General features: G+C 58.0%; 1 protein-coding gene across 1 annotated transcript; it reads left to right on the top strand.

Moving 5' to 3' along the window:
• The first annotated feature begins 3500 nt into the window (after nt 1–3500).
• On the top strand, nt 3501–20053 carry LOC142048598 (electroneutral sodium bicarbonate exchanger 1-like). The gene is made up of 26 exons (XM_075075650.1): nt 3501–3574; nt 5567–5700; nt 7046–7127; nt 7556–7690; nt 8131–8266; nt 8482–8642; nt 9574–9762; nt 9871–9959; nt 10092–10249; nt 10624–10711; nt 11316–11462; nt 11646–11737; nt 12181–12355; nt 12506–12639; nt 13235–13480; nt 13585–13690; nt 14608–14769; nt 14992–15105; nt 15470–15631; nt 16231–16482; nt 17267–17335; nt 17875–18048; nt 18150–18287; nt 18735–18832; nt 19340–19444; nt 19696–20053. Exons 7-25 carry the CDS (start codon nt 9576–9578, stop codon nt 19425–19427), a joined length of 2679 nt encoding a protein of 892 aa, XP_074931751.1. The 5' UTR covers nt 3501–3574; nt 5567–5700; nt 7046–7127; nt 7556–7690; nt 8131–8266; nt 8482–8642; nt 9574–9575; the 3' UTR covers nt 19428–19444; nt 19696–20053.
• Nucleotides 20054–20942: the final 889 nt, after the last annotated feature.

The raw sequence follows: 20942 nt of genomic DNA, 5'->3' as shown, positions 1-20942 counted from the left end.
CTCTCTCAGCCTTTCCTCCCAAGGGAGATGCTCCACACGCCTTTTCATGCATCCTTGGGTACCATTGGCCTTCCTGGCCCCAAGGGCACGGTGCTGGCTCAGGGTCACCTTCTTGTCCCCCAGCACTCCCAGGGCCTTCTCAACAGAGCCGCTCCCCAGCAGTTCAGCCCCCAGCCTGTGCCGGTGCGGGGGGTTCTTCCTCCCCCGGGGCAGGACCCTGCACGTGCTCGTGTTGAATTTCATCAGGTCCCCTGGGCCCAGCTCTCCAGCCTGGCCAGGTCTCGCTGGGTGGCAGCACGGCCCTCTGGTGCATCGGCCGCTCCTCCCAGCTTGGGAATGTCAGGGAACTTGCTGAGGGGACGCTCGATCCCATCATCCAGGTCACTGATGGATATGTTGGCCAGGACTGGGCCCAGCACAGACCCCTGGGGAACACCACTAGTGACAGGCCTCCAGCCAGGCTCTGCTCCACTGATCACGACCCTCTGATGATCTGTTGTTGAGCCAGGGCTCTGGCCACCTCACTGTCCCCTCCTCCAACCCCCACTGCCTTAGCTTGCCTGTGAGGATGCTGTGGGAGACAGTGTCGAATGCCTTACTGAAGTCAAGACAGACAACACCCACTGCTCTCCCGTCGTCCACCCAGCCAGTCACGCCATCAGAGAAGGCTGTCGGGTTGGTCAAGCATGAGCTTCCCTTGGTGCATCCATGCTGACTCATCCCGATAACCTTCTTGTCCCCTACGTGCCTGGAGATGGCCTCCAGGATGAAGTGCTCCATCCCCTCTCCAGGGACGGAGGTGAGGCTGCCTGGCCTAGAGTTCCCCAGCTCCTCCTTCCTGCCCTTTTTCAGGGCTGGAGTGACATTTGCTGTTCTCCAGCCCTCGGGCACCTCTCCTGTCCCCCACGGCCTTTCAAAGATGATGCACAGGGGCTCGGCCAGAATCCCTCCGCCAGCTCCCTCAGCACCCGTGGGTGCATGCCATCGGGGCCCGTGGATTGGCGAGGACCCAGTTTGCACAGGTGGTCTCTGAGCCAGTCCTTCTGCCCCGCTGGTAAGTCTTCCCTTCTCCCGATTTGTGCTCTCTCCTCTGGGGGCTGAGATGCCTGAGGGCCGGCCTTAGCAGTAAAGACCCAGGCAAAGGCGGCATTCAGTAACTCCCCCTCTTAGGGGATGGGGTTTTGCAAAGGGTACTTTGGCCGGAGCCAGCTCGGCACGGTAACTGTCGGAGGGGGAGGAGGCTGGGTTAGCTCTTTGAAAAGGAGGGGAGGCTAAAAATCGAGGCTTGGAGAAAGGGCAGGGGGCAAAGGCTGGGTTTTCCTGCTGCTCTTCCCCCGTGACGCCCGTGCGCGCCCTGTCCGCGCTGCCTTCCTGTGCTCTGAGCGCGGGGCTGCGCTGGCTGCTCCGACCCGCCGCCTCTGCCTGCCCGGAGGGGAAAGCTCCCGGTGGCCGGGAGCCCTGAGCTCTCCTCCGCTTGGGCAATGACCCTTCATTGCCGTGGGGGTCTGAGCCAGTGAAGAGCCCTGGCTGCGGGGCTGGGCGGGGTGGGACCAGTCCCTGCCGCCCTGCCCCTGAAATGCAATTATCGCCCTTCGAAAGAAAGGAGAACGCTGGTTTTTCCCGTTTTCCTTCTCCCCTGTGCACAAGGAGAGCCCAGCCGGATTGCGCTCCCTCCTCGCAGGGAGCAGGGCCGGGGGCTGGGGTCGGTTTCAGCCCGGGCCGGGCATCTCTGCAACTTCGGAACAAAAGAAAGCCACCCCGGAGGGAAAAGCCAAGTGGGTTGTAGTGAAGTGCGGGCTCCGCGGGGGTCTGCATCTCCCCCGGCCTCAGGGGGCTGCAACACGCTGGCAGCTGCCTTGGCAATTGCTGGTTTACAGAGCGACCCGGGCTTCCCCGAGGTGCCCGAGCGCAGCCCCTTCTCCAGGCGCAGCTTTGGTTTTGCTCTTGATGTCCCCGAGCTCGGGGCTGAGCCTGGTGACACCAGCGCAGAGTTAAAAGGCAGCATTCTGTATTTGCGGGGGGCGGCGGCTGCACGGGGGATCCTCCTCCTACCGGGCACCCCCCAGGTCTCTTTGTGCCCGTTAAGTACGTGCTTCCTAGGCACATTCATTAGCTTTCTGATAACAGCTACAGATAGGCAGAGGTTACTTGCCCACGCCTGCTGGTGTCTCCGGCTGCTCCTCAGGGGGCTCTGGATGAAGGACATACTCTTCCTCCCTGTGTCCGCTACTTAACCCTTGTGTTCCCGCAAACTCGCTTCTGAGATGACGCCCGTGCTGCCCGTGAGGGCTGCTCTGTTCTGGTCGAGTCTCTGCTCTGCAGTTCCTCACCTTTGTGGCTCTGTACGGCTGCTTTTCTTAAGGCCAAACGTCATCGTGACTTTGTTTAGGTACTTCGAATCTCGAGGCCTCTCTGACTCCCTAAAGCAACAAGCTTTAGTCATCGTGCAGGCTGTTCTTGTTTCGGCTGCCTCCTTATCCCGGCCAGGTTTTGGCTCCGGGTCCCAGCCTTAGCTGAGCTGCGCTAGACGGTATTAGTAACTCCCAACCATTTATACCCTGAATCATCGCTGCCTAAACGTGAGGCTGTAATTTAGCCCTTAAAACAGAGGTTTGGCCCCTAAGCTCTAGGAGTGAGGCTTTGCGGATCTAAAACTTAGGCTTTGAGTCTGAAAGGAGCGGGGTTCTGACAGAAGCACATTATCTATTGCATTAATGATTAAAGAATACACTGCTTGTCCCCAGACTTAACGTTCAGTTGTGTGACACAGCAGCATCCACGGTTGGTTCACTTCATCACCCCGGTTACACCCGGGGCTGGCGGGACCCAGCGCTCCGCCTGCCGGCCCCCTTTCTACCCCAGACACCCACGGACGGCTCCTGGTTTTGCCAGGATTTCCTGCTTCCTTCTGCAGAGGAGAATTACACGGGGCAGGGGGAAAAACCCTCTCAAAGGTGCCTGGAGTTGCTTTAGGACTAGAAGGAAAAATATCTCTGAAGTGCCCTGGAACGCCTTAGTTGGCAGCAAATCCCCTTCCCCCCGTGCAGGGAGGGGCTGGGTGTTTTTCTCCTCTCTGGTGCCTTAAAGGAGCCCCCGAATCCCCCGTGGGGCCCCTGAAAACGTTTCCCAAAAGGAAGCACGTGGCAATCCCTAAGGGGGGAAAAAAATGGTGTAAAAAGGTAATAAATAAGGTGCTGGCACATAGTTTTTTCCCATTATTTTATTTTTCCCTCCGTGCTCTGCGCTACTTGTAGAAATAGAGGCATTATTTTTGTGCCGGAGACGCTGAAATACATGTCTTTTACTGTAGGAGGCTGCGGCGCCTGCGGCCGAGCAAGAGTTAACTCCCGCCCCGCAGCGCCCAGAGCCGTGAGGGGCCGCTCCAGCTTCCCGGGCTCCGCGCGCGGGCGAGAGGCCGGCAGGGGCGGGGCCACAGCCAGGCCAGCTGAGCCCGCCTGGCCAATGGGCTGCTCGTCCCGTACCACGTGAGGCCGGGAGCGGGCCGTGAGGCGGGTGGGCTGGCGCGCGCGGGGCGGTTGCGGCTCGGGGCCTGGCGGCGTCGGGTCGGCGGGCGGTGAGCGGCTGCGTCACGGGCGGGTTGTTCGGGGCCTTCGGTCCCCTCCTTCCCCGCCCCCGTCCCGTCCCCCCCCCCCCCCGCCCGGGTTTCGCGCCCCTCTCAGTGTTTTCCTTTCCGTTGCGTTGTTGTCGCTGCTTCTGTTTTATTGTAGTTATTGACCTGTTCCTCCCTCCGGGCCCGAGCTTTGCCCTTCTGGGTCTCTCCCCGCCCCGCCGGTGGGGGCTGAGCGAGCGGCTGTGTGGGGCCGAGCTGCGCCCGAGCCGCCGAGAGACGCTCTCGTTTGGCATCGCTGCGTGCTGTCAATAAAACCGAGGGGGGGGGGCGGAATCCGTGTTATTTATGGCTTCGGATGTTGGTGGGGTTGGTCCCTTTGGGCGAAAAAAAAAAGAACCGGGGTTAATTTCGGGCCCGTTCTGTGCCGCTCCGACCCCCTGGATCCGCGCCGTCGCCGCGTGGGCCCCGGCCGCGAAGCGCTGCTGTTGCCTGACGGGCTCTCGCTGGGACTTTTCTCCTCTTGTCGCCCCTTGAATGGGGAAAAGGAGACAATAAAAGCCTGGCAGGTCTCGCTGTGGCGCTGCCGTGTGTTGTGAAGGGTGGGGGGGAGCTGGAGGAGTCTCTGGGGCTTTTTTACGGGGGGGTGTTTTGGGGAAATCCACCTCCCTGGGCAGGAGCAGCTGCCTGGGGAAAGAGGGGAAACGAGGGGCTTGGTTTGGGGTTTTTTATTTCTTTATTTTCCTATTTTCTTTCCGTATTTTTTTTGTCCGTTCTCCCTGTTTCTGTGGAGGAGCTGCTTTTTCGGGCGGCCCCGGGTGTGGGCTGCTTGTCCAGGGGCGGCTCTGCCCACTCCCCCGCTGCACCCATGGGACCCGGCTGGAGGAGCTGCAAATGAGAGGAGGGGAAGTAATTAATCTGCCCTGTAATTACAGCAATATAGCACCATTTTGCAGTTGATGTTATTTTGCAAAAGAGAAGGGAAATGGCATGACATGGCTTACGTGGATTTACCCTTTCCATTGCGGAATCCTCCAGAGTGGCAGAACCAGTGTGGGATATATCCCCAAAATTCTGTGGCAGCGGGTTTGAAAGGAGGAAACTGTGGTGAGAACTCGAAAAAGTGTTGCTCTAGTTGTGACACTGGATACTTTGCTTGATGAAACTGAAAAGACAAGGGTACGGAATCCAGCCAGAAGGCAGGTGCAGGGAGCACACGCTAATGGGGATTTACAGGGGAGAGTGGATCCGAATTCTCCATCTCCAAATCCCGAGTGGGACCCTAATCGTCTGGGAGCCAGGGGAATGCTGACTGGATATCGGGGTGGATTTTATTTGGTGTAGGACAGGCAATGGCAAAAGCAAGAAATTGGTCAAAATTTTTGAAGTGAGGCAAGAATTAAATGAGTCCCCTTCCGCCTTTATGGAAAGACTGAATGTGGCTGCCAGAAAATGTACCAGTTTGGACCCAGAAAAAGAAAAACAAACAACCCAGAAGCAGCAATACACTTGGCCTCTATATTCATGGGGCAATCGGCCCAGATATTAGAAAGAAACTTCAGAAACTGGAAGCACTTGAACCTAGAGGTTTGGGTCAAATGCTTGAAGTAGCTCGGCACGAAGGAGAGCGGGGGAATCAAGCCGAGCTGAACCCCTGGTTACCTTGAAGCTAGGGAATGAGAAATAGAATTTTTAGTAGATTCGCGGGCCACTTATTTGGTGTTGAATACATGTAAAGGGAAATTCAGTCATAAATCCGCAGATGTTGTTGGTGCGCCGGGGCAGAACGAAAATTGGCCCTTCTGAGAGCCCTTAAAGTTCAAATTGGGGAAACAATGGGTAACTCGCCAGTTTCTGTATATGCCCGAATGCCCGCTGCCTCTGGGAGGACGAGAGCTATTAAGTAAATTGGATGCACAAAGAACTTTTGAAGGTGGAGAGATGAAATTACGGATACCAGAATCAAAAGCCACAGAGGCGAGAGTGTTTATGTTACAGGATTCCCCAGGGAGGAGCAGGTTCCCGCAGAAGTGGAAAATGCAGTAATTCCTTTGGTTTGGGCGAGCGAAGTCCCGGGACGATCTAAGTTGGCAGAGCCGGTAAAAGCAACATTAAAACCTGGAGCCAGGCCGGTAAGACAACACCAATATCCTGTGAAGTGGGAGGCTCGAAAAGGGTGAGAGGGGTTAATTACCAAATATTTAGAACAGGGGCTTTTGGTGGAATGTGAATCAGAATCTAATACTCCTCTATTGCCAGTAAGGAAACGTGGGGGCAAGGAGGGGGGCGACGAGGGCATCTCCTGCTCCACCGGCGGAGCAGCCCCCGGTTTGTCCCCGTGGACACTCTTACCCACAGCCCATGATAACGCTGGCATCAGTGTAATGAATTCCACTTTGGGTGGGATGAACGAGATGAATCCTCCCTCCCACGGCGGATAGCCCTTGGCCCAGCAGGATGCAGCGTTGCCACCCCATTTCTCTATTTGGGGTAGCTTTTGCTCCAAGCAGAACTGGTGTCTCCCCGTGCCCCGAGTGTTGCAAGCGGGCAGAATCTTGGGGATGAAATAATGGCCTGCATTGTTACCCGAGAGGCTGATGTCATCAGCGGTCACTTTATAAGGGCTCGCCCCGGTGTCCTGAGGGACTCTGGCCTCCGGATTGATCGGGAGGTTCAGTTCTCCCCCCAACCTGGTGACCGACGTGAGGATGGACCCAACTGGGGGTTCCAAAATGACCCTTCTGGAAGAGTTACAGGTAGCCCGGCCGGGGCTCTGCCGAGGGGCCAAGCACCCCCAAACAGTTGGGAAACTCCCCCCAAAATCCCATTTGGCGTTTCCCCGGAGCGCGGCAGGACGGGCGGGGGGAGATGCTTTGCACCGGGGAGGGCTGCGGGGGGGAGATTTAGCGTCGCTGTGCGGGGCACGGAGGCAAAGTGGTTTCTGAGAGAGAAGGAGACTTTCCCTGTGTCGCCGGCTTTGGGGCGTTTGGAAGCTGCGACTCCCAAATCCCACTGCGACACCCGCAGAACGCGCTCGAGCCTGCGGATTTATTTCAGTTGCGCTTTTACCTCATCAATTCAATAGTCCCAAAGCTTCCCCTTTGTGCCTCGAAGGTCGTTGGGCACCACTGAAAAGAGTCCGGCCCCATCGTCCTGACACCTGCCCTTCAGATATTTATAAGCACTGATGAGATCCCCGCGCAGCCTCCTCTTCTGCGGCTGAACAGACCCAGGTCTCTCAGCCTTTCCTCCCAAGGGAGATGCTCCAGCCCCTTGAGCATCTTGGCAGGTCTGCGCTGGCCTTGCTCGAGCAGCTCCCGGCCCTTCTTGAAGCGGGGGCCGTGCCTGGAGGAGGAGGAGGCAGGCAGAGGCGTGATGCCCGTGGAGTTGCCCAGGCGCAGGGATGGATGGTGGCCGGGGGCCCGTAGGGAGCTCTCCACAGCCAGCCCCAACTTTCCCCTTCTCGTTGCTGAGCAGAGGCATGACGAAGAGGCGGTCATTGACCAGGGAGGAACGAGCACCGTCGCCAATATTCACTATGAGAAGGAGGAGCTGGAAGGTGAGGCTCTGCTGAGCCCCTGCTAGAGGGGCCGCCAGCCCAGCACGTTTTCCCCTTGCACAAAATCCCTACAAGGTGCCTTGCTCGGTGTCGCGTCACGTGCAGCAGGACGTGCCGGGCTTCTCACTAAAACAGCAGAGCGACCTTCTGTCGCTGCTTCATGAGCAAGTCTGCGTGTTGTCCAGCCGAGGCTGGAGGTGGAGAAGGGGTTTGGTACTTTCAGGGCACTTTGATGAGCCGGAGCCGTCACTTGTTGCTCTGTTTCTGCCAAGTTTGAGGAAAATAGGCTTGGGAAAAGGAGGTCCCGCGACAATCAAATTCAGAGAAGTCGGTGCTTCTCCTGGGATTTAAGCGTGGCTTCGAGAGGCACCGGCCGCATCGACCGTCGCTGCGATGCCGAAAGTGCTGCCAATGGTGCTTTTTCGCAGGCCACCGGACCCTGTACGTGGGCGTGCGGGTGCCGCTGGGGAGGCAGAGCCACCGGCATCACCGACCCCACAGCCAGAAGCATCGGAAACGGGAACGGGAGAAGGACTCTGCCCTGACGGAGCCGGGCTACCGCTGTAAGTGCCGCCGCAGCGTTCCCTGAGCTCCTCGGGGCTACTTGGGTGCTGGGGTCTTCTGCAAGCAGTGCCTGGGTCTGGTTTGAGTGACGTGCTGTTCTCCCGAGGGCAAGTGGCGTTATTTAGCAAGACCCTCTTTTTCCCCAACTTTTCTCAAGTTTGTAAGGCAGTTAAATGCCTAATGGGTTTAGGCTCGCCTTCCTTAGAGGGATCCCGGGTTTAAAAGTGGGAACGTGGGGCAGGAGAGCTGCCCGTCGTTGTGCAGAGGTGGAGCAGATGCTTCTCCGTGGCTGCGTGCAAGGCCAGGCAGAGGCAGGGGAGAGGGGCGAGCCCAGTATTTCTGGCTGAGCTGGTGCCAGGCCGATGGCCCCTTTGGATGTGAGCGTGACGGGCCGTATTGAGGCATGGTAACGGGACGGGGCTTTGTCTTCTGCCCCCAGACACCCCATCCCAGCGGGTGCAGGTCATCCTCGGGACTGAGGAGGATGAGCAGCACGTCCCCCATGACTTGTTCAGCGAGCTGGATGAGATCTGCGTGAAAGAGGGGGAAGGTGCTGAGTGGAAGGAAAGGGCAAGGTAAATGCCTGCTGCGGGCGCGGTGGGAGAGGGGTCCCCACGCTGGCGGCGCCCCTGGGCTCCGCTTTCCTCTCTGCGGGACGGAAGGAGCTTTGGCAGCTGCAGGTGCCGATGGGAGGAGTCGCCTCCTCTTGCTGCCCCGTAGCTCTAGGAAAGGCCTTGCAGAGCCGGGGCTGTTTGCTTGCAATGGGGCTGATGGCACCCGCTGTCCGCAGGTGGCTGAAGTTTGAGGAGGACGTGGAAGACGGCGGCGAGCGCTGGAGCAAGCCCTACGTGGCCACGCTGTCCTTGCACAGCCTCTTTGAGCTGAGGAGCTGCATCACCAAGGGCACGGTGCTGCTGGACGTTTGTGCCAACAGCATCGAAGAGATTGCAGGTACCGTGGGCGCCACATCCCTCCGGGAAGGGCCGAGCTCGGCCGCGTTCACTCCCAAATCGAGCCCTGCCCCAGCGGCGGGTCCTTTTCCAGAAGCCCCACTGGGTTTTTAAGTCATGGGTTGGGTTTGGATGTAGCCTGGGCGTGCAACAGTCGCACCAGCTTTTTCTTCCCATACGGGATCCTTTTGAGAGCAATTTGTGGGGTTGCAGAAGCGATTAGAGAATATTCTGCAGCCAAACAGGAGTGTGTGTGAGGGCGTAACAGGCTGCTCTTAGAAATACGGCGTCTGCGTAGGAGCTGAACCTCCTTAAATCAACTCTTTCTTACAAGCCGTTTCCTCACATTCTTTTTTTTCCCCTTTGCCTTCTTAACATGCCGGGATTGAAGGGGTTTAAAGGCAGGGTTTACCTGGCAGATGCCCAAGCAGTGTCTGTTTGTGGGGAAGGTAACTGAAGTTGACTGAGAAAGCGGCTCTGGAGAACTGATCTGTGACTGGGAGGTCTCCATTCAGCCCTTTCAGGAGGTGCAGGAGCCGGAGCCGTTCTTAGCACATTTCTCCCTGGGCTTGGCAAATTGCAGTCGATCGGCCAAGGAAGCTCTGGGAGAGCCTGTGCTCTAGATTGCCTAGAATTGGGTTAGGCGCGCAGAGTCAGACAGAAAGGCCAGGTCTGGCCAGAAAGAGGCATTGGTTAGAACGGGAAATACTTATCTTTGCAGAGGGCTGAATAAGCGCTTTGATGGCGTCTTTTAGCGCAGGAAAAGTCTTGCTTTCGTTGCAAAGGCTGAACTGTATGAAAATGTCTTGCTAAGCAAGGCTGAGCCCTCCTTAGGGTATCCTGCGTGGCGCAGCCTTCTCCAGGGGCTGCGGGGGTCGGGACTTGGCGGGGGTTTCTTCTCTGCCGGCTTGATTTCCCTTTGCCGTCCCCAGATATGATCCTGGGCCAGCAAGAAGAGTCCGCCGAGTTTGACGAGGGCGTGCGGGCAAAAGTTCGAGAAGTGCTTCTGAAGAAGCATCACCACCAGAACGAGAAGAAAAGAAACAACCTTCTCCCCATCGTCTGCTTGTTTGCTGATGTGAGCAAGAAGCAGTCGGACCCGCACCTCCTCGACAAGCCAGGTGAGGGCTTCTGCCGGGCTTTGGCCCCGTGAGACTTGTCCTGAAAAAGGAGAAGCGTCGCACTTGCTCCTTGTCCGTCTTTCTGAGTGTCTTTCCTTTTCCTGCCAGCCCAAACACTCACCCCTCACCCTTCTGCCACCGCTGCGGAAGCTAAAAATGGGGTGAGCCACGAGAGCAGCGCGATGGATTTAAGCAAGGTGAGACGCTTGTGGCTTTCTGACGCCTTTAGGCGCAGATTTGCTCTTGCAAACGGGGCCGCAGAGTGTGCTGTAGAGTGCTGTGGGCTTTGGGTTTGGGGGAAGGGCCTGAACATGGCTTGTCGTGCCCAGGCGGAGCTGCACTTCATGAAGAAGATTCCCACCGGTGCTGAAGCGTCCAACGTGCTTGTAGGAGAGCTGGATTTCCTTCGCCAGCCCATCGTGGCATTCGTCCGCCTGACCCCGGCTGTCCTCCTCTCGGGCCTGATGGAAGTTCCCATCCCCACAAGGTCTGCGTGAGGAGCACAAAGCTTTTCTTTTCCAAACCCCGAAGAACACAACACCCAGTTGCGTGCATCAGTTTGGTGTCCTGAGGGAACGCGGGCAGTGGGAGCAAGCACGTTTCTCCCACTCCCATCTCCTCACCCTCATTTCTCCCTTCCCTGCTGGATCTTTGAAAGCCCTTGGCCAATTTTAATGAGAGTTGGCCCAAAACTGAAATTTGCCACCATCGGTTGTGATGAATTTCAAATGCATGGCGGAGGCGGTGAGCCTCTGTGTCCCGTCTCGAGCCGTGCTCTGGGCTGGCAGCTCCCGGGCATTCCCTGGGGTGCCCTTTGAGCAAGGACACGTTCTTCTCCCTCACTTTGTTCCTCTTGCCCAGGTTTCTGTTTGTTTTGCTTGGACCGGAAGGAAAAGCCCATCAGTACCATGAGATCGGCAGGTCCATGGCTACTCTCATGACGGATGAGGTGCGAGGAGATAAGAGATGCCTCTGGGTTGTTTTGGGCTTCCTTCCCTTTTCCCTGTGTCCGAGGCAGCGAGGAAGAGGCTTTGCTGTCCCAGCTGCCCACAGCTTTCCAGAGAGCCCACCCTTTGCTGGCGCCCCAAAGCAAACCTGTGGATTTGCACCCCTCACCACCCCCTGGAGGCTGAAATCCCACTGGGTGCATCCTGTGGCTCGTCCTTCTCCCCGGGTTCCCCAGCACGCTGTCCCCAGCGGTGGCATTGCCAGGGCCAGCCAAACGTCTCCCCTTTAAGCCAAAGGGTGTGGTGTGCCTTGGGGGCCGGGGGCCTTGTGGAAGAGATGAGTCCAAGTACCACGATGGACGGGTTTTTCCTCTTGGGGGAATATTTCCTGCCGTTTCCAGCAGGAAACGTGGGGGAAACCTGATGGAGTTGGAGACGTCCCTGCTCACGGCAGGGGGTTGGACTCGATGGCCTCGAAAGGTCCCTTCCAACCCGCACTGGTCTGCGGTTCTAGGGAAGTTGTTGTGCATTTAGCCAAGGGCTTATTGCGCTGGTTAGGGCGTGCGAGATGGGTTCTCCTCTCAGCAGGTTGTCTCCCCTCGGCAGGTTTTCCACGACGTTGCCTACAAAGCCAAGAACCGGGCTGACCTCGTGGCCGGCGTCGACGAGTTTCTGGATCAGGTCACGGTCTTGCCGCCCGGAGAGTGGGATCCATCGATCCGAATTGAGCCCCCCAAAAACGTCCCTTCGCAGGTGGGTGCTGCGGCCGAGGGGGATGCGAGGGGGAGGGGCAGGACGGCGGCACGGCTGGGGATGGTGCTCAGAGGCCCCAAGTCACGAGGTCCCAGTTTGACCCAGTCACACACCTGGACCAGAAGCAAAACAAGCCCGTGGTGACAAATACGACTCTTCATTATCTTATTTGGATTTGAACAGGAAAAAAGGAAGGTGCCAGGAGCTCTCGGTGACAGTGCTTCTCACAGCGAGCCGGAGAAACACGGTGGTCCTGAACTGGAGCGGACGGGAAGGTGGGAGCTGTGATAGTTTGGGTTTTTTTCCTGTTTGCCTCTGAAATCTGAGCATGCAGCTCCTGCCCAGCAGGATTTAGGGGTTAGTGAAGGGGCCAGGTGGGAGATGTGGGCAGCTGAGCTGAGCCACAGCATCACTGCACACAAGGTTTCTTGCTTTGGGGTGGAAGCAGATGTGTAAATAGCTCCAGGCAGAGCTCTGCTGCTTCGGAAAGCAAGGGCCTGTTGCAAGAAGAGAGGATAGGCTCCCGGGTTATTTCCTTTCTCTTGTTGTTGGAGGGATTGTTTGGGGAGCGTCAGTTTTTGCTGGGTCTAAAATGGGTAAAGGAGACTGCTGCTTCTTAGCCATGAGAGCTCTTCTGTGCCTGCGAGTGTCCTTTTGCAGCAGGGACAACTCCATGGGCTCTTCCAGGAAACGAGTCTCTTTTTTTCCCTTCCTCCAGGCTCTTTGGAGGTTTGATCCTGGATGTGAAGCGAAAGGCCCCGTGGTTCTGGAGCGACTTTCGGGATGGTCTGAGGCTGCAGTGTCTGGCGTCCTTCCTCTTCCTCTACTGTGCCTGCATGTCCCCTGTCATCACCTTTGGGGGGCTGCTGGGGGAGGCGACCAATGGCCACATAGTGAGCACCTCTCTCTGTTGGGTGGCATGGGGGAGGATGAAACTCTCGCAAAAGTCCTTGCTGCGGGGAATTTGGTTTGGGTTTGGGGGTGTTTTCCCCCTCCCCCGCTAATGATTTACGTATTCACGGCTGCCTCTCTTCCCCGGCCAGAGTGCCATGGAGTCGCTGGTGGGCGCATCCATGACCGGCGTGGTGTATTCCCTCTTTGCTGGGCAGCCTCTCACCATCCTCGGGAGCACCGGACCCGTCCTTGTGTTTGAGAAGATCCTTTACAAGTTCTGCAAGTAAGGCTGGCTGCCGCGGCTGGGTGCTGCGAGAGCCTTCGCAAGAAGGCAGCCATGGAGCAAAGATGGTTTTGTCGGTGGCAGTTGTTAGATTGAAGTTGTTTTCTGTGTTTTGATGATTGTATTGAAAAGCAGGACCTTTTCATGTGAAATGGGGATTGTCCAGGACAATCCTTTGGTTGGGATGACTTGGGTCCTTATTGCCCTGTTAGTGCAATTGCACTTCTATTGAGCCCCAACTCGCTGGCAGCAGATGACTGGGTGCAAACCCAGCCGGGGTTGGTGTTGGGGCGTCGGGGTGATGTGGCAGAACACCACCTTCCACCACAGGGCCCTGACCTCCGTTAGCTTCCAGGGCGTTAACCCAAGATAATTGCTAAATGGTGATAAGGGAAGAATTGGCCTCCTCCTGCGGGTCCCCCCCCTGCACCGCAGCCCTGGGGCCGCCCGTAGCAGAACAGGGCAAGTGCATTTACCATCCCCAGCCTTGACACGCTCCTGAATCGCTGCCGATTTTCCCCGAAGCAAGGCGGGCAGGCACAGCTCGGAGCCTCTTGCTGGCCTCTGCACCCTTCTTTTTCTGTTGGTTTCCCAGGGAGTACAAGCTCTCCTATCTCTGTCTGCGGGCGTGCATCGGGCTGTGGACTGCCGCCTTCTGCATGGTGCTGGTGGCCACCGACGCCAGCTCTTTGGTGTGCTACATCACCCGCTTCACCGAAGAAGCCTTCGCCTCCCTCATCTGCGTCATCTTCATCTACGAGGCTCTGGAGAAGCTGAGTCACCTGCGAGAGACCTACCCTGTGCACATGCACAGCCAGCTTGACCTCCTCACCCTCTACTCGTGGGTTTTTTGTCCTCCTGAAACGCCGCTGCCCCTTGGCAGGAGCTCAGGGTTGCGCCTCCGTCGTCTTTCCCTTACCTCTGCCTTGGCTTCTCTCCTCCCAGCTGTAAGTGTGAGGCACCGACCCATCCCAGCAACGAAACCCTGCGCTTCTGGGAGAGCAACAAGATCAACGTGTCCGGTATCGCCTGGGAAAACCTCACGGTGACTGTAAGTGGCCCGAGCCACTGCTTCCTCGCGCCGCGGCCACGGGCTCAGGGGCATTTGCACGGTGCAAGAGTCAGAGGCCTTCCGGTGCTGACGGGCTTCCAGCTGTGCTGGTGCTGCTCTGAAAAGTCACGGCTTCAGTCTGATGGGGGGGTTTAACCTGCTTGGTCCTGCGAAGGAGAGTCTGCCTTATCCCGGCCACCTGGTCCCCAGCGCTGTGGGGAATAACTGTCCTCCTCAAGCCTGTTGCAGGACAGTGTTTCCGCCCGGGAGCGAGGTTAAGTGGGTGGTTTGATTCTTGGAGCAGTTGGAGGACTTGAGTTCATGCTGGAAGGGAGTCATTGGCTTCCTGAAGTGGTTCCTAATACCTGCAGGCCTGGCTTGCTCACCCAGCGTGTCTGTAGGCGCAGGCATGAATTTGCATGTCTGAGCAGTCTCTCGGGCTGTTGTTGCTGGAAGCAGAGCTCAGGCACAGGGTGGGGGGCTCGTATGGGCGTCTTCGTCCCCTCTCGGCCGTGTCCTGGGAGCCCTGCCCTGGGAAGGGACGCTTTGCCTCTTCTCCCTTCCTGTCGCGTCTGTCTCAGCCCTCCTGCCCTGTTCCCTTGCCCTGTCCCCAAGAGCTGCCAGCACGTCCTTCCCCTCCGGTGTCACCTCCAGCCGTGGTTACCTGCCATTCAAGCGGAGGATGTGGCGTGGCTCTGTGGCGTGGTGTCCCGTCACAGCTCCTCTCTCCGCTCTCCTCTGTGCAGTTGAATGTGTCGCTTGTTCAGGTGCTGCTGCTGGTTACCTAGAAATCTCCGTGGGCAGCAGCAGTTACAGGGTCGTGGCTCTTGGCCCAAGAGCCTCACAACCCCCCGGTTCCCCGAGGTTTCCTTGCCGCACGGGCACTGCCTTTGTGCGCTGACGCTCTGTTTCGGCAGGAATGTCGGTATTTGCACGGCGAGTTTCAAGGAGCTGCCTGTGGGCGCGATGGCCCCTACGCACCTAATGTCCTCTTGTGGTGCTGCATCCTCTTCTTCTCCACCTTTGTCCTGTCGAGCTTGCTGAAGAAGTTCAAAACCAGCCGTTACTTCCCAAGCAGAGTAGGTAGAAGCTGGTGGCCAGCAGCAGTCTCCACGCTCTTTTCCCCAGACGGCTCTCCTGGAGCACTCGGCAGTATTTGCCACCGCTTGGTCGAGCTGGGAAACGTTGCCCTTGAAGGCCAAGCCCTCCATCGGCTGGGCTGTCCCTCACGCAGCTCCATGAGTGCAAAACCACTGTAGCATTTCCGACCTGCCCCTTTCAGCTCTGGTTTCTTGCCCCAGGTACGGGCCACAGTGAGCGACTTTGCCGTTTTCCTCACCATCGTCATCATGGTGCTGATTGACTTGGTGACTGGGATCCCGTCCCCGAAGCTCCACGTGCCCCATGTGTTCAAGGTAAGGGGGTGTTTTGGCGCGGAGCTGTTTGCGGCCCCTGGGGATGCCACAAGGTGGTGGCAGGGCAGGGCAGGACGGGGCTGAGTCTGGAGGAGATGCGGGTGGTGTGAGCATCTCCTCTTCCACCTCCGAGCGCATCCTTTCCTTGTGGGAACGAGAAGACGGCCCCGGCGCTCTGGAGACGCGCAGGAGAAGCAGCTGTAGGTGCTGGCAAAGAGGCCGCTGGCACTGCTGAACCCCCTGGGAGAGGGTGACTTGAAGCCAGGGCTGGGAGCTGCTCTGCCCCAGGGCTGGAGGGGAAACTGAAAGGCAGTGAGGCGGCTGGGCTGGGAGAGGATCGTGACATGCGTGTGCTTTGTCGCAGCCGACCAGAGATGACCGCGGGTGGTTCATCAGCCCCATCGGCCCCAACCCGTGGTGGACGGTTCCGGCTGCGCTCATCCCAGCTCTGCTTTGCACCATCCTGATCTTCATGGACCAGCAGATCACGGCTGTTATTGTCAACAGGAAGGAGCACAGGCTGAAGGTAAGGGGCTGCAAGAGATGAGCCCGTCCCCAGCCCACTGTGGGCTGCAGGAGTGGGGAGAAGCTCCTATTCCAAAAGCTTTGGGAAGGCGTTGGTGTGGGACGAGGTCGGGCTGTGTGGCAGGATGCTCTCCTGGGTTACTGATGACACGGGGAGCAAAGGGCAGGGGAGGGGAGGTGGGCAATCTTTCGGAGCAGCAAATCAGTCCGGGAGCAAGAGAGAGGAGGGCTTTTGTTTGAAAATGCCAGCGGCAGCTGGGGGAAGGAATCGTTCTGAAGAGCTGCCAGGGATAGCTCAGAGTCGCATCTTCTTTGCAAGTGGTGGCAATTTCTCTGTGAATGAAGAGAAAAAGTCGTTTTATGTCTTTTTTGTGAGAAGTCGATATCACGCAGACTCTCGCAATCCGCTTTGTCTGAGCCCCTGTCAGATTTCCATGCGAGGGGCTTGCGCAGAGACTGGCTACATCCTGATTTGTTTCCAATCCTTGCTTTAAATTTTCAAGAAGCTGACTTCAGCTCAGTAGGGTGGGAGCGTGACTTGTGGCGTTGTCGTTGCTCTTCTGCTGTGGGACACTCTGCCTCTTGCTTTGCTCCCTGCAGAAAGGATGCGGGTACCACCTGGACCTTTTTGTGGTGGCCGTGATGCTCGGGGTGTGCTCCGTGATGGGGCTGCCCTGGTTTGTGGCTGCCACCGTCCTGTCCATCACCCATGTGAACAGCCTCAAAGTAGAGTCTGACTGCTCAGCTCCCGGGGAGCAACCCAAGTTTTTGGGGATACGAGAGCAGAGAGTCACTGGCTTGATGATCTTTGTGCTCATGGGCTGCTCCGTCTTCTTCACTTCTGTGTTAAAGGTAAGAGGAAAATGGAAAACACCCAACAACCACGCGCTTTTGGGGGGTTCTGAAAAACAAGAGTCCCCCCTTCCCAGGCCTGAGTAGTTGTGGAGCAGAGGAGGAGGTGAATCCCAGCCCTTGGGGCTTGACCGGCGGTGGGAACCAGCCTCGGTCACGCTTTCCAGCCCTTCAGGCCCAGTGTGCTGCGCTCTCGGCAAGCGAGCACGACGACCGCTTTAATGTTCAGGCGTCTTTCAGGCCCACCCGTGTTCGTGGGTTACAATTAGGCGCGTTCCGAGCAGTACCTCTGCTCCCTTTCAAACAGGCAGCACCTTCTCGGTGGCGATTGGCTCCCGCAAGCGCCTCAGAACAGCCATTCCAAGTAGCCAAACACGCCGAAATGGTCCCCGAGGGCTTCCTTGCGTGTTCCTCCCACAAAATAATGCCGTCTCTAGGCTAAAAGGAGGCCCAGCGCCTTTGCGCGTTGCCACAAGAACACGTAGAAATGGTTTTCTACCGTCACAGAGCGCGGTACGCGGTAGCACGGGTGAAGTGACCTCTTTTCCTCCCACCTCTCTGGAAGAGAGGCTTATTGTGACAAAAGGGAACTCAGACGTTCAGCCTGAAGCAGAGCGTTGGCTCCCTCGCACGCACAAAATCTCTCCCGGTTAAAGTCCGACCCACCTCCAAGCCCGTGGGAGCTGCAGAGCTTTGGGCAACTTCAGGCAGTGCCCGTAGAAGAGAGTGGTAAGAGTGAAAATGTGATGGAGAACAGAACGGAGGATTCCATTCTTGTTTTCAGTTCATCCCAATGCCTGTGCTTTACGGCGTCTTCCTCTACATGGGTGTGTCGTCCCTCAGAGGAATTCAGGTACGGGCTCTGTTACAGCGCGCGGCACGTCTGCTCCCTGGTATTTCCCGGCCGTAGGAGCGGGCAGAAAGCCGTGGCGTGGGAAAACACCTCTCCGGGAGCAAGCGCTGAAAGTGTTTTGTGTGAGCAGCAGCTCGGGGGAGGCCCAGGAGGGGTGTAGGGCTGGGGGAGCGGGCACGGTCAGGGCTCTCTGTGTCACGGCTTAGGGCAGGTCGGGCTTTGGTGAGGTGGAAGCGGGGGAATTCAGTGCCAAGGGAAGGCAGTTTCTGCCACCGGTGGAAATCCTTGCCCCGGGGGATTGGGTGGGCCAAGAAATGCCGCTGAGAGAAGACCGTGGACTCCTTGCAATGTGGTGGGCAGCTCTGGCGGGCAAGCTGGGTGGAGCGAAGGGCAACTGGGGGCTGTTCCCAGGAGGAAGCGAGTGGGCTCCGCGATCTCTCCTTGCAAGCGAGACCCTGAGAACTGCCTCCGCGTCTCCACGGGGCCGGAAACCTTCCGCAGTCCCCCGGTGGCAACTTTTCCCCCTTGGCTTTTTGCAGTTCTTTGATCGCTTGAAGCTGTTCTGGATGCCGGCGAAACACCAGCCGGATTTCGTCTACCTGCGGCACGTGCCCTTGCGAAAGGTGCATTTCTTCACCGCCATCCAGCTGATCTGCCTCGTCCTGCTCTGGGGCATCAAGGCGTCCCGTGCCGCCATCATCTTTCCCATGATGGTAAGAGCCGCTGCCGGTGTCGGCAGCGGGAGGTTTGCAGCGTTGGAGGGAGATGTAGCGTCGCCTCTGGCCTCACCGCATCTTCCCTCTTCCTCACAAAGGTGTTGGCTCTCGTTTTTGTGCGCAAAGCGATGGATTTCTGCTTCTCCAAGCGAGAGCTCAGCTTTCTGGATGACCTGATGCCAGAAAGCAAGAAGCAGAGGTTGGGCGACGCCAAAACCGAAGCCCAAGAAGAAGAGGTAATGCTTGCTGGGGGCTCGGGGCCGGTCGTCTCCCTTGGGCTGTGAGATGGCCTCTTTCTGTCCCAGCTGGTCTTGAAATGTTGGGGGAGGAGCAGAACGCAATAGAAATAGATCCCAATAGCCCAGATCCCACAGCTTCAGCGTGTCTTTCCCTGAATTAGCTTAACACTTGAGTGAGGGAGAATTTTAAAAAGTAGTCTTTGAGGAAAAAAGGTGAGGAAGATGATGATGATGATGATGATACTCACGGTGGGAAGATTTGCTGCTAATAGTGTTTTTAACCCTTGCAAAAGGTTTGGAGCGGAGGTCGATACCCTGCTGCACTAGGAGCTGAAGCTGCCATGGGTCCCAAGGAGAGGGCACATGCAGCGCTTTTACCGCCTGGTGTGTTTCTCTCCACTTTGGTCACAGACGGAGAAATTGATTTGTCCCTTTTTACGCCAGGAGTCCCAGAAGACGATGGCAGCTGCTGCTGCAAATTCCGTTCAGCTGGAACTGGGGGAGACCAGCGGCTTGGATATCCCACAGCAACCCAGTGACAGGTAAAGCCCCGTGGAGGCCCAGGGCCCCTGGCAGGATGGATCTGCAGGGGTTTGGCCCAATTTTCTCCACTTGCCTCTTTCCTGAGCATCCCTTAGGCACCAGCAGTCAGCTTGGGGGGAAAATCAGGGCTGCAGGAGGCGATGGCAGGGCTCTGCCTCCAAGCAGAGTGGCTGCACAGCTCACGTTTGAGCCCGGGCACCCTCATCGTCAGGGACTTTACGCAGCTGGAGAGCCTCGTACTTCCAGCTGAGGAGCTGCAGGCATGATCTGTAGCAGCAGTGGCTTAGGAGCCCGCTCCAGGGCTGCGCAGCAGCGAGAGCCGTTGCACGGAGCCGTTGCTCTGCAGCTCTCGGGCTCGCCTCCCAAAGCTCCTCACGCGGCAAAGGCCCCTGTGCTTGTGCTGAGCTTTGCTCCTCCGAGCCCCCCTGTTCCTCTCGCCGATGCTAACGCACTTGGTGCCGTCAGTTCCCAGAATCACGCGTTGCCCTGGGCAATATTTATTGCAGGGCTGATCCTTCGGAGATTAATATCTCAGAGGAGATGTCCAACACGACCGTGTGGAAGGCGCTGACGATGAAGAGGGAAACGCTCTGACTCTGGGGAGGAAAGAGGTAAAGGCTGGCCCGTGAGTGCGACCGTGCTCCTCTGCGGCGACGGCGCGTGCCTACGGCTGTGCCGTGCTCTGGCCAGCACTGCCGAGCGAGCCCTGGGCACAGGCAGCAGGGGCCGTGGCATGCAAACCAGCTCCTCCCTGCCGGGCTGGTGCCACACACGGGGCTGAATCGGCAGCAGCCGGCCGCTCTGGCGCTGACGACGCTCTCCCTCTTCTTCTCTTTCCCCCTGCCCCGGTTTTCACGACTAGGAATGTTGACTCTGAAGGAGAGGAGTGAGAACGTGACTGCGGGATGTGCCGACGCAGGCCCGGGGAGAAACCGCTTCCCTTCAGCCGGAGGATTCCCATTAAAGCCATGCAGATGTTGTCGGTTACCCTGGGTGTGCTTCAGGCGTTCGGTATCTCCAGAGCAGCAAAGTGAGGGGCGCATCACAGTCCGTGGGAGCTGGGTGTCGTTACGCCTCCGTGTGTACGTGCGTGTGTTGGTGCGGTTTTGTAGTGGTCGAGGGGCTGCTACCGCTCCCTCATTCAGGGCTATTTTTTCAGTCTCCAATTCCTCCTCGCCTTTCTCTTTTCTCCAAATATAAACTCTGAATGTACACAAACACCTTCTGTGAGGTGTGACGTGTTCTGCGCTTGCCTCTTCGTCCCAAAAAGGTTCGTGCTCTGGCTCGGGCTCGTCCCTTGAGTTCACTCCGGCGTCTCTCCCTGGGCCGAGAGGGACACCCTCCGTGGCGGGGCAGCGGAAGGACCCTCCGAGCAGTTGGGCCCAGGCGAAGGACGAGCATTTGCTGCCTGCGCTCCAGTTCCGCCCCCTTTGGTTCTTTTTTTGACTTCTCGCCTTTGCTTTGGCTCTGCCGTCGACCGGGAAGGTGCAAAGTGCAGAAATGCCCCCTTCTTGTTCCCTGGCTGTCACCTGAATGGAAGGGAGCACTGAACATGGAGCGCCTTGAGTGCAGCGTGTGGTCATGGGAGCGGGCAGGTGAGGCGTGGGGCTCTGCGCCCCGGGGCTGTCCCCTGCCTTGTTCCGCCGCTTCCCTGCCTTTTACCTCCCGGGGACTCTGTGTGGTTTCTTCTTCACCCCTGTCCTTGCAAAGCCTTTTCTCTCACAGGGAGGGACGAGCCAGGAGGGAAGCGGGCAGGTGCTTTTTCCCTCCTGCTTTTCCCTTCCTGCCGCTTTGCAGGAAGAAGCCATCAAGCAGAGCTGGTTGTTGTGCTCCCTTCGCAGTCCGGGGGGTTGCTGGGCCGTGGTGTCACCCCCGGCACGCGCGGTCGGGTCGGGCGGCTCTGGAGCCTGGGAGGAGAGGAGGACCCGGAAGAAAAGGTGCCCTTGCATCCCTGTGCCTCGCTGTGGGCTCAGCACGGGCTCCAGGCTCTTGGCATCTGCAGGCGGTGCCCCGTGCCCAGCTGGGACGGGGCCGCACCCCCTCCTGCCGTTGGCTTCTCCCATCCGCTGCGGGAGCCTTTTCGTGCATCGACCCAACCCGAGATGCCAA

This window comes from Phalacrocorax aristotelis, chromosome 26 (genome assembly GCF_949628215.1).
Source record: "Phalacrocorax aristotelis chromosome 26, bGulAri2.1, whole genome shotgun sequence".
In the NCBI taxonomy this organism is placed as follows: Eukaryota; Metazoa; Chordata; class Aves; order Suliformes; family Phalacrocoracidae; genus Phalacrocorax; species Phalacrocorax aristotelis.
Note: the sequence above shows the minus strand (reverse complement) of the source record. Positions and strands in the feature narration are given on the sequence as shown.

Excerpts from the sequence above, each read along its gene's own strand:
- LOC142048598 (XM_075075650.1), top strand. The coding sequence starts at position 9,576 with ATGATCCTGGGCCAGCAAGAAGAGTCCGCCGAGTTTGACGAGGGCGTG. Across the intron at positions 10,250-10,623 it reads GAAGTTCCCATCCCCACAAG|GTTTCTGTTTGTTTTGCTTG; the intron begins GTCTGCGTGAGG and ends CCTCTTGCCCAG. Across the intron at positions 16,483-17,266 it reads TCTTCACTTCTGTGTTAAAG|TTCATCCCAATGCCTGTGCT; the intron begins GTAAGAGGAAAA and ends TCTTGTTTTCAG.